Source organism: Ictidomys tridecemlineatus, chromosome 12 (assembly GCF_052094955.1).
Source record: "Ictidomys tridecemlineatus isolate mIctTri1 chromosome 12, mIctTri1.hap1, whole genome shotgun sequence".
Lineage (NCBI taxonomy): Eukaryota > Metazoa > Chordata > Mammalia > Rodentia > Sciuridae > Ictidomys > Ictidomys tridecemlineatus.
In genome coordinates, this window is record NC_135488.1 from 77,512,217 (window position 1) to 77,528,878 (window position 16,662).

The window sequence follows — 16,662 nt, forward strand, 5'->3', positions numbered from 1 at the left end:
TTTGTTTTCCTTTTTCTTTTTAACATCAAACCTAGGGCCTCATGTATACTGGGCAAGTGCTCTTCCACAGAACTGTACCCCTAACCCCTAATATTTTTTTCTTTATTTAATATTTTTTTTAGTTGTAGATGAACACAGTATCTTTATTTATTTATTTGGTTATTTATTTATTTGTATGTGGTGCTGAGGATTGAACCCAGGTCCTCATGCATGCAAGACAAGTGCTCTCTACCACTGAGCCACAACCCCAGTCCCCCTAATATTTCTTCTAACAAATATAAAGAATGTATCCAAGGACAATAACTCAGGACCTCTGTAACAACCAGTTCTACAAGTGCCAGAAGATGACAATGTGCCCATTGTCCAGCCTGATATGCTATTTCATGTATTCCAGATGCCATGGATTGTAAGAAACATCGTCATACTAAATACCCCCAAGAAAACTACAGCCATCTCAACTAAAACAACCATGAAGACACATCCCAACTTTGTGAGTTTAAATGTGACTTTAAATGGCACCCTTGACTCAACTAAGGGTGCCACTTCATATCCAAGAGACTTACTTTTACGTTTCTCTCTTCTGATTTATACTCAGGCTTGAGGTATCACCCATACTGTAGCACTACAAATTGCACATAATAGCAATAAAGTGAATGGGTACAATCCTCAAAATATTAGTGGGAGAATAAAAGAAAAGAAAGATCCATTATTACCCTGAAAGTTTTGACAATCATCACCCTGCATGGGCTCTCCCTCCTGGCAGTGAACTTATCTTGACTGGGGTCTCCTGGTGCTGCTCTTCCTCTTGCTGTCCATCATATTCCACCTCCAGACCTCAGTGGATTCTGTACAGATGCACCAAAAAAAAAGCAAGTGCCAAAGACCCAGGTTCCAGGATCAAGAGATCCGTGGACTACTCACATCATGCATCATGTTTGGTTTTTTTTTTGTGTGTTTCTGGGGATTGAACTCTACCAACTAAACTACATCTCCAGGTCTGTATTTTAATAGGTTTCTTGGATACTAATATGGGCTTCCTGCCATATGTGTGGCTTTATTAAGAATAAACTCTAATTGGTCACAGCCATTTCCAAGATGCTTTTTCTTAACTGAAATTTTGATTTGTTGAGATCTAAACAACTTAACCCTAAGTAAGACTAGGGCAAAGGAATATCATGATGAGATAAATGGCCTTGAATGATGTGAGATGAAGGGGAAAAGATGGCAAGGTCTCAGTTTGCCTAGAGCTAAGAGAGAGCTTTGATGCCATTCAGCTGTGGAGCCCAAGACCAATGCACAGTGGGCACAGTCTTTATAGAATAACTTACTGGGTGTACATAATACTAGCATCTATGAAATTCTTGCAAATAAGTAAATAAACAACTAGTATGGAATCAATAGAGGACAAGTGTATCATTTATAAATAACCCATGACTCTATGCTGTGGTCAGCAAAGTATAGCCCATGGTCCAAGTCTGACCTGCTGCCTATTTTTTGTATGATCTGTGTAAAATTCATTTAAAATATTCAAGAAGCAAATCAAAATACTGTTGTGGCACATGAAAATTATGAGATTCAAATATTTCCCTCAGTACAGTTTTGCTGGAACATAGTGGCCACCCATTTGTTTGCACCCTATCAATGATACTCTTTGTTCTACATGAGTTGAGCAAGAGAGACAGCGTGGCCTGCAAGCGTGGCCCTTTACAGAAAAAGTTTGCCAACCTCTCCCTCAGAGCTCAGGGTTAATAAGCTCTCTCATAACTCTTTCATAAATAAAAGATAAAATGTGAATGTGTCAGTACAAAACATTCACATTTATTATTCTGTTTGCTATAGTTTGCAAAGCTGATGAGCCATACATGTACAAAACACCAAAAGGTCACCTAGACTGACTGCACAATGCTTTCCATTTGATATTCCTTCCTGTGCAATTTCCTTACTTGGGCCAGATGTGGTGGCGCACAACTGTAATCTCAGCAGTTTAGGAGGTTGAGGCAGGAGGATTCCTGAGTTCAAAGCCAGCCTCAGCAAAAGTGAGGAGCTAAGCAACTCAGTAAGATCCTGTCTTTAAATAAAATAAAAATAGGGCTGGGGATGTGGCTCAATAGTCGAGTGCCCCTGAGTTCAATTGCTGGTACACCCCCCCCCCCAATAAGATAAAAAAAAATTTCCTACTTGGCACATACGCATAGGAGAAGAAAAACAACAACTAGTCACCATGCTAGATTTAAAAGCATTTAATGACATAGCATATATTTAACAGATAGGGCAAAAGTTGAGAGGTACAGGTCGTACGATGGAGCACCAGGCCTGAGCGACCACTCCCTGTTCAGGCCCAGCCTCTGGAGTTCATTCCTATCAATGCCATTTTGATTGTGCAGTAAGATGAAAATTTGTCATTACAATAGTTACAGTGACAGAGAAATGCACACTATGTATCAAATAGCAAGGTAATGAAGCAAATTATAACACAGTGTGGCAACGCATGAGCAAGTAACCATTAGAGTAACATTACTTTGTCCAGTAAATGCTTCAGTTCCACTTGTACACTTACCAATGATTTAAAGGGTTTATTATACATCTAGTTTTATTATACTTTGTACTAGAATTATCTCAAACATACAATATAATGTATTTCAGCAAAAAAAAATTGAAATTACAGATTTTTTTTTTTAAACAGTATCAGTTTTCTATTCCTTCTTGTATACTGACATTCTTAACCGTCGTCTCAGTGGATGCAGGAAAGCTGCATGTCGTTTGTTAGTAAGTGATGCCAGATACAAATGGTTTGGTCTGTAGATTTAACATGGAGCTGCACTATGGCTGCAGCGAGATCATAATACATGATCTGTTTGATAAGGTTAGACCCAAGGTGGGCACTTCTAATAGTCAAGACTCAGGGTAACCACCGGAAGTAAATGGAAGAGAATGGTGTTAGGAGATTGGTACATTTTGTCTCTGGTGAGCACAGGAAATATTGTTTAAGCACCGCTGCCTTGCAAACCAACAGCACGAGAGGCGGGTTATTTCCAACACAGCCTCACAAAATTGAGGAACAGTTTAAATATTGAGATCTAATCTATATAATTTTATTAAAAAAAATCTGGCTTTCCCTCTGCACCTCAAACTTTTGTAACTTGGAGATAAAGTGTTTAGGTTTTATTTCTCCCACCCCCCAGAAATGCTCTATAAATAAAAAAAGAGAAAAAAAAATCAACCACATTGAGGAACATTAGGCACAGAGAGTAATGTGTTGGTTCTGAGCTTGCATGCTGGAATTTCACTGAAAAGGAAAGAGAAGGGCAGGAGGTGATGGATAGGAGTTCATTTCTTTTTGCCAAAAAGGCTGAACCGCTTCTCTTTGTCTTTCTCTTTGTCCTTCTCCCGCTTGCCGGGGCTGGACTCGCTGGTGATGGTGACGACGCTGGTGGGTAAGGTCTGTGCCCGGCTGGATGCTGGCGTGCTCTGGGTGCTGGCGGACACATCATGTTTATCAGAGGAGATGGCGGAAGAGATGGCCTGGATCCACGTATTCATTTCCTCCTGGACAGAGAAGGGGACACAGGTGAGACTCAACTGAGGGGTGTGGTGCTAGGTGCTCTGGCTCCACCTAGGTAACTGACAGAGCCTCCATCACCCAGAAGGCTTGGGAACAGCATCTGAGGCACTGTCCCCTCAATGCACCTCTGCTCTCAGCACAGGGGAGTAAACACAGATCAGTTCTTAGGGGTCATGAGAGTGTTAAGGTACCTGTTGGGCATCGCTCTAGCATATGCTCTGATAAATCTGAAAGAACTAGAAGACTGATCTCCATCTGTGGGCCTCAGGTCCCACCCTACAAAGTACTTTCACTTTCTTTTAAAAGGCCTCTCTCTCTCTTGGTAAAAGGAGGTTTTTCAAATTTAAATATTACATGTTTCTTTTTCATCAACTGACTCCTCTCTTTCCTCAAGGTGGAGAATACCATGAAGAGCTGGTTAAAGGTCATGGGGAGCAGCAGGGAGGTCCCTCCTCCCTGAGCCTTACCCTCCAGGAGTGAGTGGGCAAGGTTTTCTTCCCTGACACCAGTGGATCCTGCATTAGCTTCTCTCTCATGGGGACAGACAGTGGGACGACATTCATTACTTTCAAGAGACAGAGAACTAGACGACTGCCAGTGTTAGTGGCTGGCAACCAGGTGACAAGGCATCACCACTGGTCGTGATTACATGTATAATATTACAAATAACGCTATTATCCCACCACACTTGCATACTCCTAAGTATGTGAGAGAGATGAAGCTTAGCAACTTACATCGTCTTTGGCTTGGAAGAGGTACTCATTGCCGTCATTTAGTCTGTAATTTCAAGGAAGAGAGTAAGTCACAATTTAACTTCAGAAAAATAAAAATACCCAACTCTCTGTCTTATGTGGGATACAAGGAGGCCTCAGAAGCTCTGCGAGCAGCACCAACTGTTCCTAGAGACCCATGGAGCCCTGCAACGGCCCTGGGAACATCAGAATTCACAATTAACTGGGCCAATCCAATATACACAGGCAGTTTGGACCTTCAGTTCACAGGAGGATGTGTGGGACCCAAACACAACATCACTTGGCTTTGTAATGGCAAAGAACACCTTATTGCTGATCATTGGCCTAAAATGAACTCTCTCTAAAATTTATAAATTCTAAAGTCTCTAAAAAGACACAGAAAAAGATTCCTAGACTTTTCTTATGTGTGCCTCAGAATGAAAGAACACCCCACCTGTGGGCTTATCAGTGTGTCCCAAATCGATTCCTATATTTGGGGCGGGGGAGGTCCATCATTTGTTCTGTGGACACCAGGAGGAAGAAGGGGCTGTTGGAATAGTGGTGGAAACTGCCCTTTGCCAATAGCCTGATTCCCGGAAGTAGCATCAAGGAAGTACAATGGGGGAAAGTAGCAAAGGGGTCAAGCAATCTGTGCTTTGCCAGACAAAACATCTTGTGTCCCAAGGCCCAAAGAGCTCACACTGCTCACCAGCACAACATGACCAACCGCACATCTGCAACTGCCCTCTGCAGTCCTTGGCTGCCTCCAACTAGCTCAAAACACACATCTAAGAGCACAGCTGTCCAGGATCCAGATCAATAGAGCACATCAGCACAAAACTAGCAACTAACCACTAAAACATATACTTTTTACATTTTAAAAAAGATTATTAAAATAGTTTGCCCATTTCCAATGAGAACTTTTGAGGGTGGATCCATTGTGGGGAGGTGCATGTCCTACCGGGAAGAGATTTTTGGAACCAGATGGCTCCAGGGGAGGGTCATGGGAGGACAGGCCCAGTCCCCACCCAGGCATTTCCCGTTTGTCTTCATCCAGCTCCAGGCTGACTCACTTTATAGTCTCCAGATAACTCAAAAGCAAGTAACAGCGTATCCTGGGTCTGGATAAGATGAAAAAGTGAAGAAACTGTCTTTCTAAGTTTCCTTTAAACTGTGAGATGTGAGCAACCCACCTTGAGTGCTACAGCACAGTACGCTCCAGACCATAAAACAGAAACTCCCTTTCCTTCCACGCTTGGCTACACAGTGAAGCACAGGGAAGCTGGCAGCTGGCCACAATCCCCAAAGCACCCAGAGATCTTAACAGAAATGGCATCACACTGTTTTTTACTTTTTTTTTTTTTTTTTGAGACTTAAAATGGCACAAGATAAAACTGATCATGGCATGAGGTAAGAAAACCAACCCAAGGGAAATAAAACACACACCTTACTCTGAGGCAACCGTGAGGCATGGGGGCAAGGCTCACCTGAGTTTGAACACGTGTTTCTTCTTTTTGTAATCAAGGGCCACTTCACAGATGGCTTCTTTCAAGCTCACAGGGACCTCACTGTGGTATGGGATTCCAGAAGCAGCGGTTTTTGCATCTTTATAGAAACCCATTTCTTGGTTATTTATGACACAATAAACATTGTGCCAGGACCTGAGCATGGTAAAGAAAGGGAAGTCAAGGTTCCATGTCATGCTCCTGCAGAATTAAGAATTTGACTACATGAAACTATCTTCACATAACCCTTTATAAAAGCCCTTCCTAAAATCTGCTAACACTGAACAATGGAACACAACTCCTCCACAGAATCCTTAGGCAGAGTACATGCTGATACAGTGGTAAGTTTTTTTTTTTTTTTTAGAGAGAGAGAATTTTTTAAAATATTTATTCTTTAGTTTTCAGTGGACACAACATCTTTACATTATTTTTATGTGGTGCTGAGGACTGAACTCAGCACCCCGCGCTTGCCAGGCGAGCACGTTACCGCTTGAGCCACATCCCCAGCGGTAAGCTTTTAAGGACTCATGTCTCTCTGAATTTGTGGGAAAACATAGTGTCCTCTTCTATTAAGTGAAGGTATTCTTGGCTCTGATGGGAAGGATTCTGATTGGTGTCTGGTACTCCCCATTATGGTATAAGGCTACAGGTTTGGCTCCGTATTTGAGGCATAGCTATTTTCAAGCAGAAGCTCCTCCAGCCTTAGCTTCATTCTTTATATGGTTCAGCCACTTGAAAAGGATACAGATTCAGGGCCACTAGCACTCATGGTACCTAAGGTGGCCTCTCTCCTGTGGTATTCTAATATGTTAATGTTATTAGAACATCTGCTTGTGTTAACATATAAAAGTTGCCTTCAATGTGAATGGCAGAACTCGAGATGGCATAATTGCCTTGTTTGTGTACAATTCGCACAACTGTACACGGTTGCCCTAGGCAGTCCAGTTTACTAGTTTAGCACACAAGGCTTTGGAGTCAAATGACTTTCACCCCAGTTTTACTACTTACTGGATTTTCTACAGAAAGTAAGTTTTGTAGCTTCTGTCTCTTTTTTTCCTAATCTGTTAAATAGTAAAATTAGGGTTGTGGGGAGATAAGGCATATTAAGATTGATAAGCAGATGTGGCCAGGGGAAATAATGAAATCGCTCAAGAAGCCCTATAATGAATTGCTTCACTTAAGGAAGAGAGGACACCCAACCTTAAATGAGCAAACTGCCTCTCAGGATGAACTACTGCAGCCCCCTCTAGCTATTCCCATCTGCATTTAACTCTTCATGCTCTGTGAATAAGCACCCGTCCTCACTTTCCAGTGCTAGCACCAAGAAGAATGCAAAGCCCAGGAAACGAGTGAGTAAGCCCGCAGGGGCACATGCTCCCTGACCCCGGGTGGGCCGGACTTCCCGCCACCCTGCTTCTGCCTGGGATGGGTACCTGCTCGAGGCTTTCTTATTGTGGGCCTCCCACTCGTGCTTCCGGTTCAGGAAGCCTTCCATCTGGGCCGAGGGCGTCTCCTGGGTTCTGGCTGGCAGGGTGGCGGCACTCTGGGCTGGGAGGCCAGTCTTGGCTTTGCGATCAGAGGTGGGAGAGGGGATGGGGCTGGACTCTTTTGAGCTCGTCCTCTGCTCTGCAGCGCCATTGACCATTTCACTTGTGTCCACTGTTTCTGCCATCTAGGGACAGTGGAGAGGCCATTCAGCTACCCTGTGAGCCACGGGGGTGACCACATACGCTCTGACTCGCACACGTGGCTGTGTATAAATGCCTGGCACAGATCGAGGCAGTACAGTAAAACCATTGCACACCCCACAAAGCCAGCTGGACACCAAGGACATTAGAAGGTGGGAATGAATTAATGCCCGCCCGCTTATGGGTAAATGAGAAAAGCGAAATGCCAGTATGTGTTTTACTGCACTCTTACTCCTCGGATCAATCCATTTTCTCTAATATAGCTCAGACCATCTCCTCTTATGATTACTTTAAAACAGGACAACGGTGACAGTCACACATATTAAATATGAGAGTGGACGTTATACAGCAGCCACCTTACAACCAAGGGTGCCACCAGAGGGCTGGAAGTTTAAGCGAAAGGGCATTCACAAACAGATGGATAGACGGCCCCATCAGAACTACACGGCATTCCCCCAAAGTAAGACAAGGAAAGACCTGGGGTTTCTCAAAGTGCTCTCTGGTTCTCCACCCCCCTCCCCTGAACACATTGTCATAAATACATGCAGAAATTAGGACGACAATCATGCACTTCACATCTACCATCCCAGTTAGACTTTGGAACTTAAGAGCTGGAAGGAAATGAGGCAAGTCAACAAACATCAATTTAACCGCATCTGCCGAAGTTGGATCGTGAGTGGGTTGTAGTTTGTGTTAAAGGAGCTGGAAAAGCCAATCACAGTCACTCAACACCACACAGCTATTTACCCCCAAACAAAGACAGAACCAGGGCCTTCCCCATCACGGGTTGGTTGATCGCGGTGCCTTGCCGCATTGAGACGAGAAAGCCCAGAGGCAGCCAGGCTTCCAGTGGCTCTGACCCTTCAGGCTGCAGACGTCTTCGGGAGCGTTCCTTCCCAAGCTCATTTAAATTGTAACCCTCATGGCTTTTCGGCTTTGGAAATGTAGTAGGGTCTTGATTCATTATCGCTTTCAGCCTGTGTACCATCAACTGTGTACCATTAACTGCAGCAGCCCCTGGCTGATGTACACCCAGGGTGTGGGATTAGCAAGTTACAAAAGCTGGGTGTGGCTGGCGCTTTAGTGGATTACAGACAACCGGCACCCCTTATACACGGACAACATGGAGGTGTCAATGGCACGCTCATTAGCTACGTCCCCCACCACTGCTGCCGAGAATCCAAATGACACCAAATTAGCAGCAATAACCTTGACAGGATAAAGCGGCAAACTGGCCACCACCACTGAACTTCAGATCTGTCAACTCTCAGGAACTGGACATCTCATTTAGGTCTTAGCTAAATGTCTGGACTGTGCTTGAGTCAACAAAATTGATTTTTTTTTTTTTTTTTTTTTAGGAAAAGGGCTAGTAAAAACTTGGGAAAGGATAGAGAATCAAATTTATGTTATGCCTTTGCAAACGATTACAATTAACATCAGGGTTTAGCATGACTGGATGCAATTTAAGACTGTTTTTGACTGAAATCCTCTACTCTCAAGCAATGGGAAATAAGTGATTAGGGTAGAAAGATACTGGGGTGTATGTGCGTGATTATTTTGGCCTCCCAAGTGATGGCCTGTAGATCCTGCTCATGAGCAATATGCTATTTAAGCTCTTTTCACTTTTTTTTGAGATGGGGTTTCACTGTGCTGCCCAGGATGCTCTTGAACTCATGATCTTCCTGCCTTGGCCTCCCAAGTAGCAGGGATTACAGGCTTGTGCCTCTGAACCCAGTCCCTCTTTTCACTTTTAAGGGAGAGTTCCAGAAGGGGAAATAATAACAACAACAAAAAATAATAAAAAAATAAAACCCTGAGTCAAAAGAATATGAGTGGATTTTAAAGTTGACAAATCTCTTCTAGTGTGAGACTTTGGGAAACTTCTGGTAAGGAGGAAGTGTGAGTTTGGTGTGGAAGGCCTGAGCCAGGTGTGAGTCCAGAGAGACATGGAGTTAGTATGTACAGAAACGAGGTTAAAAAAAAATTTAGTGCTGCAGGTTTAACTTGAAAACTGCTAGTGACAAGTCATGACCTGGATAGAGAGATGTTTATGAGATAAAGGCTAAAATTTATTATACTTAGTCAGACTTCAAGGTAGGTGAAAGGTCAGGGAAGTCTCTTCTGAGGGAAATTCTGCAGCAAAAATTTTTTCTTTAGAGTTAGAAGGAAAGAGAAAACCCCAAACCAGTATGCAGAGATAATTAATGTTTATGCAAATGAATCACTAACCAAGAAAACAAGGAAAATAAAAGGAACAAAATGAATTTTAATGGACATGTGCTTTAAGCATGCCAACAGACAACACACCACTAGAGACAAACATCAAAAGCAAATCATAGAGCTATGATCAAACAGTGGGTACATGTGAATACATCCCCCCTCCCCTCGTTGCTTCTCTTTAGCAATTAGTCCAGAGTGCTTTAGTGGCTGGCACATCTGATACTTCAATCAGGAGGTGAACATAAAGGCAACACAACTAGAAGCACAGGAAACACCTGATTGCTTTCAAAGTGCAAGAAGCAACACTATCTTCAAGTTCATTAACTTGAGTCTCTGCATCATTACTCAAAAGAACAAAATGGCTTTTTCTTCTTCCAATACAACTCAATTGTTGGTTAAAAATTGGTTCTGGCAAGCTACAGTTTAAATATCTAGATTAAAAATAGGCATGAAAGCAAATGCTAAAAGCACAGCATTCCTTTCTCATGTGCTTATGTGGTGTTTCTTTCTTTCTTTTTTTTGGTCTTCTGAATACAAAAAGCATTAAAATTACGTATCCATTCTGATGATACAAAATTTAAACACACACACACACACATATATATATATATGGAAACATCACATATATACATATAGGTCAGTGACACACATAATATAATTTGGGGCCAGAAACACACCAGGGCTCCCTAATGACTGAAGACAAAGCAGTAGCTTTCTCTAAAATGAATTTGGGTGTGTTTTAAGGCAGAGACGCAATAATGGTGCACACCACCCCCAGAACATAAGAAGCTTGGCATCTATCTATATACCCATCTACCATCACAAGTAGATAGATATGTACATAGAAATCAGGAAAAACAAACAAGATGCTACATGATGTTATCCTGACAAAAGAAAAAAAAAAGACATGCATCATGAAATGAAAAGACAAATTAGACTTAACTCATGGAGAACACATATCAAAACAGGTTTCTGAGGCCACTGACACATCTAAATATGGCAAATGAGCAAGAAATGTCTCATAAGGCTTGCATGTACCATGGATCTTGTTCTGTGTTTTGGTCAGTACCAGGAATTCATCTCTTTCATCAGCACTAATTTCTAAGGAAAAGGATTTTTGTTAAATATTTCAGTCCTTGCTAGTGGCCTGATACACCACCCTACAAGACTCCTTTTGCAGAACTCCACATAAAGTTTACATAAAATGAATGAATCAAAAGATCCATCTGAAACAAACATGGTTTCTGTCTATAGAGACCCTCAGGAGGCCTCTAAAGCCAGGAGGCATGCAAGTGCTCCTAGGCACGGTCCATCGAGTGCATCGTTCAAGTAATCAGGATGAACCAAAATGGCTTTTGTTCCACGTGTGTGAAAAATCACAAAATATTTTGACACCCCAGAGTCACTGACTGAAATGGAAAGGCCTAGAAGTCTGGTAGGCAGGTTCCCAAAACAGGCTGAAAACTGCTATCACCAGCCATGCCAAGTCCCGGTGGGGCTGACAATGACCAGGGCAGAGGTGACAGCAGTAGTCAGCAGGTGATTTGCTCCTGAAGCCAGCTGCAACATCTGCTGTGAGGAAGCTTGCAGTGCTCAATTTAGGACTTGGCAGAAAAAAGAGTCACCAGTTTGTAAAAAATAATAATGACCCAAGGGTCTTAAAATGTTTGAGATTCTGCACCTAAAATTCAAACAGCTTCCCAAGTAGATCCAACTTCCCTTTTTTGTCATCTTAAGTGAATGAATGCATCCTTCAATGGAATGTTATATGGCTGACTAGGTTTTAATCTTAGTAGTGAGACGTCTCCTTTCTTATAGATTAGTCTTCCTAGTTACTAGTAACTAACTACTGCAGGTTAATAGCATCTGTAAGTAACACAGTACCTACACTGCAGTACTGTGCCCTGTTAGTATAACTGGATGTGTCATACCTGTTAGATTCTAGTTTTCTTCTTCATTATGCTGTAATCTCATTTAATTTCAATTACTCATGTAAGGGTTTCGCTGTAAAATCTTAATAAAGTAAAAAGCTCACAATAAATAAACAAAAGATAAGTACTTTGCTTTAAGGCAATGAGCATCCATCAGTTAAGAGACTCAAATAAACATGAATTAAATGCAAACAAATATGAAACCAAGGAAGGCTATGATACGAATTAAGTAAAACTTATATAACACTTTGGGTGAAGTGAAAGCCAAAAAGTTAAAACCAACAGGATTTGGAAAGAATGGTTCTTGACAAATGGTAGTGAACTTCACAGTCCAGACCATGGCTGGTCACTGGCTGTCCGTCTGCTATTAAAGTTTTTGTAGTTTTGGTAGGTTTGAGAGCGGTAACTAACCCGTGGAGATCCCTGTTCAGTCGGCAAACCATTCTGGGAAACTTGCTCTCCTTTTGAAGTATCCCTGTTAGGTAAGGGGGAAGGGCAGAAGAGGGGAAAAAGATGAAAGGGAAGGGGGAGGAAGGGAAGAAGAGGAGAAAGAGAAAAACATAAGCAACCCTCTTTTACATCATTTGATTTTTTGAAAACTTGAATTTTCACAGACACCATATGGAGAGGGAGACTACAGGAGCAGCTGGCTACCAGTTTCTACCTCCTGCCCCTGCCCACCTCCCCACCAAAGACTACAATAGAGGCTTCCTGGAACTCCTACCACATCAAAGGAATTAGCCTTCTACACACAGAATAACATCTAACCTCTTTGTGAAGTCACCTAGGACTTTCACAGACTATCACTACAAAAATCAAGGCCCGAAATCTGGGTAATTCATGTTATGCACTAAATTATATGGAAAATTGTAAGTGTATGTGCATGCAGATATGGGTGCTCACACAGTAGAAAGGACTGTCTCCACTCCACTTTTGCCACCTAAGAGCTATATGACTTTGGACAAGTCATAACCTCAGATGTTACTTGAGTCTTATGATACAGATCTAAATCACATGATGAAACAATATGAAGGACATGTTGCTAGGCCTAGCAAGGCGGGGCTAGCAATGATGCTCCATGAACTTCACCTGCCATCGAAGCTAAGATTCCAGGCTCCCAGGCTGACCCTGACTCACCACTGCTGCTGGGACTCAGTCTCCTCTGAAACCTTTGTGCTCAGCTCAGGAGAAGGCGGCCGCCTCTTCCTTTCCTCTTCCTCTTGCTGTCTGCGCACTTCCAGTAACTCCAACTGAGGGGAAACACAGTGATGTTGAACACAGTCTCAAACTTCCCTCTTGTTTGAGGAGCCCAGGAAGCCCTTCTGCCTAGTTCCTACATTGGCTCACATTGCACAATGTGAAACTCTAACATCCTGAACAAAAAGTAAGTATAAATTCATAGGAACTACAGCTACAACGAAAGCCTGCAGGAAATGAAGGGTTGCACTAGGAGCTGGTGAAACTCTCTGGGAGCATGGATTTAATTTCTAAATTAACTATGCAGCTCTCAACTTTGCTGAGGAAATAACGTAGCTGCGCCTTGGTTCCCATGAAAGCTCAGATAAGCCAGAGACAAAGGTATTAAAATACTCAAGGAAGACTTGCGTGCTGTGGTGGGAATATGTGTTCCAGCACAAACCCCCAAAATAAATTAAAATTAAAAAGCCCTAGAATTGTCTACCTGAGCATATGCACTCAAAGTATTATTTTGACACAGAAGTACACAAGGACACATTAAATCTCCAGACTTGCAGAATTAGAAACACCAGTGCATAAGCCCTATTCCAAGATCTTTATGTTTGAGACACATTCTCAAGAATGGGGAGGATTTACAAGCTACTATTTGATGGGAATTCTAATCCTGAAATGCTGAAGAAAATTTTAAGGTCATATCCCCTAAAAACCAGAGAGTCTATGAGAAACAAGAGAAGAGGAAAAAGAGATTGAAAGAGAAACACAAACATCAAACAGTTCCTAGGCAAGAGGCTATCATAAGAGATCCTAAATCCAGATGCCTAGGAGACAACTGGGAGTGGCATCTTGACCTCCTTCCCCAGGTCCTGTTTGAAGAGAGCCATCAGCTTCACAAGACCCTCATAAATACACCAAGCACTCGGGCATCTAGTGGCCACTCACTGTTGTCAGCCTTTCCAGGGCGGAGAACCTCTCATCCCAGGTTGCTGCAGACTTTTCAAATGCCTCGTGGCGCTTGATGAGCTTCTCCACCTCGTCCACGCTCTGGCCGATTTCACGACTGGATAGGTATGGCTCCTGTCCCAGCAACCAGGCCTCGGCCACACTGGCATCCCTTGAGAACTGATGGACCTCCAAAACTGCACAGGGTACCAAGAATGAATGCTAGCCACAGGGCCACCTGGCACTGCTACCCTCTGGTGGCAGCTACACACAGAACCAGTTTATGGTAATATAAATACAACATGAGACACACATGCAACTTTTTAAGTTCTCCAGCAGCCACATTAGTAAGAGTAAAAACATGTGAGACTAAGTTTAATAGCATGGTTAATTTAACCCAATATATGAAAAATATTATTTAACATGTAATCACTATAAAGGACAATTATTATTACAACTATTATTATTTGGTACTGGGGATTGAATCCAAAGATATTTTACCACTGAGCCACATCCCTAGCCATTTTTATTTTGAGTCAAAGTCTTGCAAAGTTGCTTAGGGTCTTGCTAAATTGTGGAGGCTGGCCTCTAATTTGTGAGCCTTTTGCTTGGCCTCTCAAATCACTGGGATTACAGGTATGCACCACTATGCCCAGCTTAAAAAACAAACAAACAAACAAACAAACAAAAAACTACTGAGATTTTCTCTTTTAAGTCTGAATTCAAGGTAGATTTGACTGCACATCAATTTGAGAACATTTCAAGTTCCCAAGAGCCATAGGTGGGTCAGTGGCTACCAAACTGGACAGCACAGTTCTAGAATGTATCTGCTCATTCAGCCCTGCTTCCTGATAGTGAGTGCTCAGCCCTGCTGGGGCTTGTACAGACCATGGTAGGGAGGATATAGGATGCTTCAAGGTGGTGGGGACTGGTGGGATGGTGTGGGCTAATGTTCTTGCTGTGCTTCATTGTTTTTGGCAGTGGGGAAACAGTACTCCTTCCATCACATTCGTGAGGAAGTGGGTCAGAAACTAGCTTTGCACTATTGCTCACACTGCTTCTCATTGCATCAATGTAGCAAAGTCTGGGGTGGGTCAGGTATGAGATGACCTGTAGGCAGCATCAGTCTCTAGAGTCAAGCTGGCTCTCTTTTAGCACCCTGATAGCACCTGACACCCAGTGAAGCTGCCACCCTGCACAGGGGGCTTGTCAGATCTTCATGGTGGAGACCATGCCTGTCATCACTGTGTCCCGAGCATAACCTGGTGTCCAGTTCACAGCAGTGTGGGATACAGGTTCTGCTGAACTGAGTGAAACTAACCTGAAATTCTCAAAACTTAGAAACCAAATCCTCATCTAAAAGGTGGCCCAAAGTGGGTTATCTAAGGGCTCTGTGCCCTCATTTCCTACACACTTTCAGAAAAGGCCCCTAGGAAATCAACCCACGGGTAAATGAATGGGGTCATTACAATATAAGGACAGAGTCCAAGTTCCAACACAGAATGTCAAAGTATGGCAAATAATGCTTGAACTGGGTTTTTTTTTTTTTTTTGTGTGTGGTGGTGCCAGGGATTATGAGGCAAGCACTCTACCAACTGAGCTATATCCCCAGTCCTGAACTGGACTACTACTTTGTGTTCATAATTATGAGATGCTATTTCTAATACTATAGGCTATAAATCTGATGGCTCACATATGCCTTTATAAAATGATTATATTTTTTACCTCAAAGACAGTCAATACAGAAATATATATTTAAAATACTTAGAACAATGCCTAGTTCACTACAACACCTCAACAGATGTTAGCTTTACTTTGTAATGTTATCAACCTTAAAGTAAAAATTCCAGATATAAGACATAGGCCAGCTTTACATATTATTGACTCTGAAGTGAGAACTTTTCTTAAAGATAATTGGGGAGCTTCTAGCTCTACTCTCCTAGAGCAATGCTGAATTGTATTCTCCAATTTGTTGTTCCTAAAGAACTCAAACCCCATTGATAATTCTGAGATCATGGGGTGAAAAACAATGAATGTACCACACAAAATATCTTAGAAAATAATAATATTTAGCATGCAATAATGAAATAGGCCATTAAGAAGCATCCAAAACTCCAAAAATCAGTAAGTGATAACATTGCATCAATTAAAGCAGGAATATAAACTTGCATGCTTTCCATGGATACCCAAAAAGAGCAGAAAGATAAATGAAATATGTCCTTACTCAGTCTTAACCACTCCCACCGGTCTTCCCACTTGTCAATCATTTCTTTTCTCTTTTCAGTCAATTGCAGTAACTTTTCCTTGATCTGTATGAAAACAAAGACCCCATGATATTTTAGTAGAACACATTACATCCCTTTTGTTTCCCCCTACCTATGGGTCACATTATATAAGAAACATTTATTTTCTTAAGAGACTTTCAACTAAGCTGGAAACTATCTGCTAAGTCTGTCTATCTGTCTAGGGAGAGGACAGAAAAGCATAGCTAATCTTCCAGACCAGGCTGAGAGAAAGGCTGAGTTCAGCTCAAAGCTGCTTTGTTGTGAGGAGGCCAGCAATGCACTGGACTCCATTGGACTCTGGGGCTCAATGCAGCAAACACATTCACCGAGAGAGGGACAGCAACAGGGGCACAGCTCTGGCCTGAAAAGACATCCATTCCTATGAAGGGAGCTACACAGTGAACTCATCATTCAATTACACAATACCATCGTCATAACCAGAACCTACAACCATCTACCTGAGAGTGAAGGGTCCTAGGGGATATGCAATGGAGGGAGAGGGCAAGCAGAAGAGTACTGATAGAAGGGTGAGAGAAGCCTTTTTTCAACTTGAGATCCTCAAAAATTGTCTTTTGTGCCACAGGAATTACTGGCTTGGCCCTAG

At 42.4% G+C, this 16,662-nt stretch overlaps 1 protein-coding gene across 4 annotated transcripts in view; it reads right to left on the bottom strand.

Moving 5' to 3' along the window:
- Window positions 1-2,225: 2,225 nt before the first annotated feature.
- Window positions 2,226-16,662, bottom strand: part of Sptbn1 (spectrin beta, non-erythrocytic 1) — a 188,633-nt gene continuing 174,196 nt past the window's right edge. For all 4 annotated transcript variants that reach the window (XM_078029174.1, XM_021724271.3, XM_005322004.5 and 1 more), the window contains 8 exons: window positions 15,998-16,082; window positions 13,774-13,970; window positions 12,775-12,887; window positions 12,049-12,112; window positions 7,232-7,470; window positions 5,781-5,954; window positions 4,297-4,339; window positions 2,226-3,546 (listed from right to left, as the gene is read on the bottom strand). In XM_078029174.1, the coding sequence (XP_077885300.1) occupies window positions 3,328-3,546; window positions 4,297-4,339; window positions 5,781-5,954; window positions 7,232-7,470; window positions 12,049-12,112; window positions 12,775-12,887; window positions 13,774-13,970; window positions 15,998-16,082 (1,134 nt within the window). In that variant the 3' untranslated portion in view covers window positions 2,226-3,327. The remainder of the gene's footprint in view (window positions 3,547-4,296; window positions 4,340-5,780; window positions 5,955-7,231; window positions 7,471-12,048; window positions 12,113-12,774; window positions 12,888-13,773; window positions 13,971-15,997; window positions 16,083-16,662) is intronic.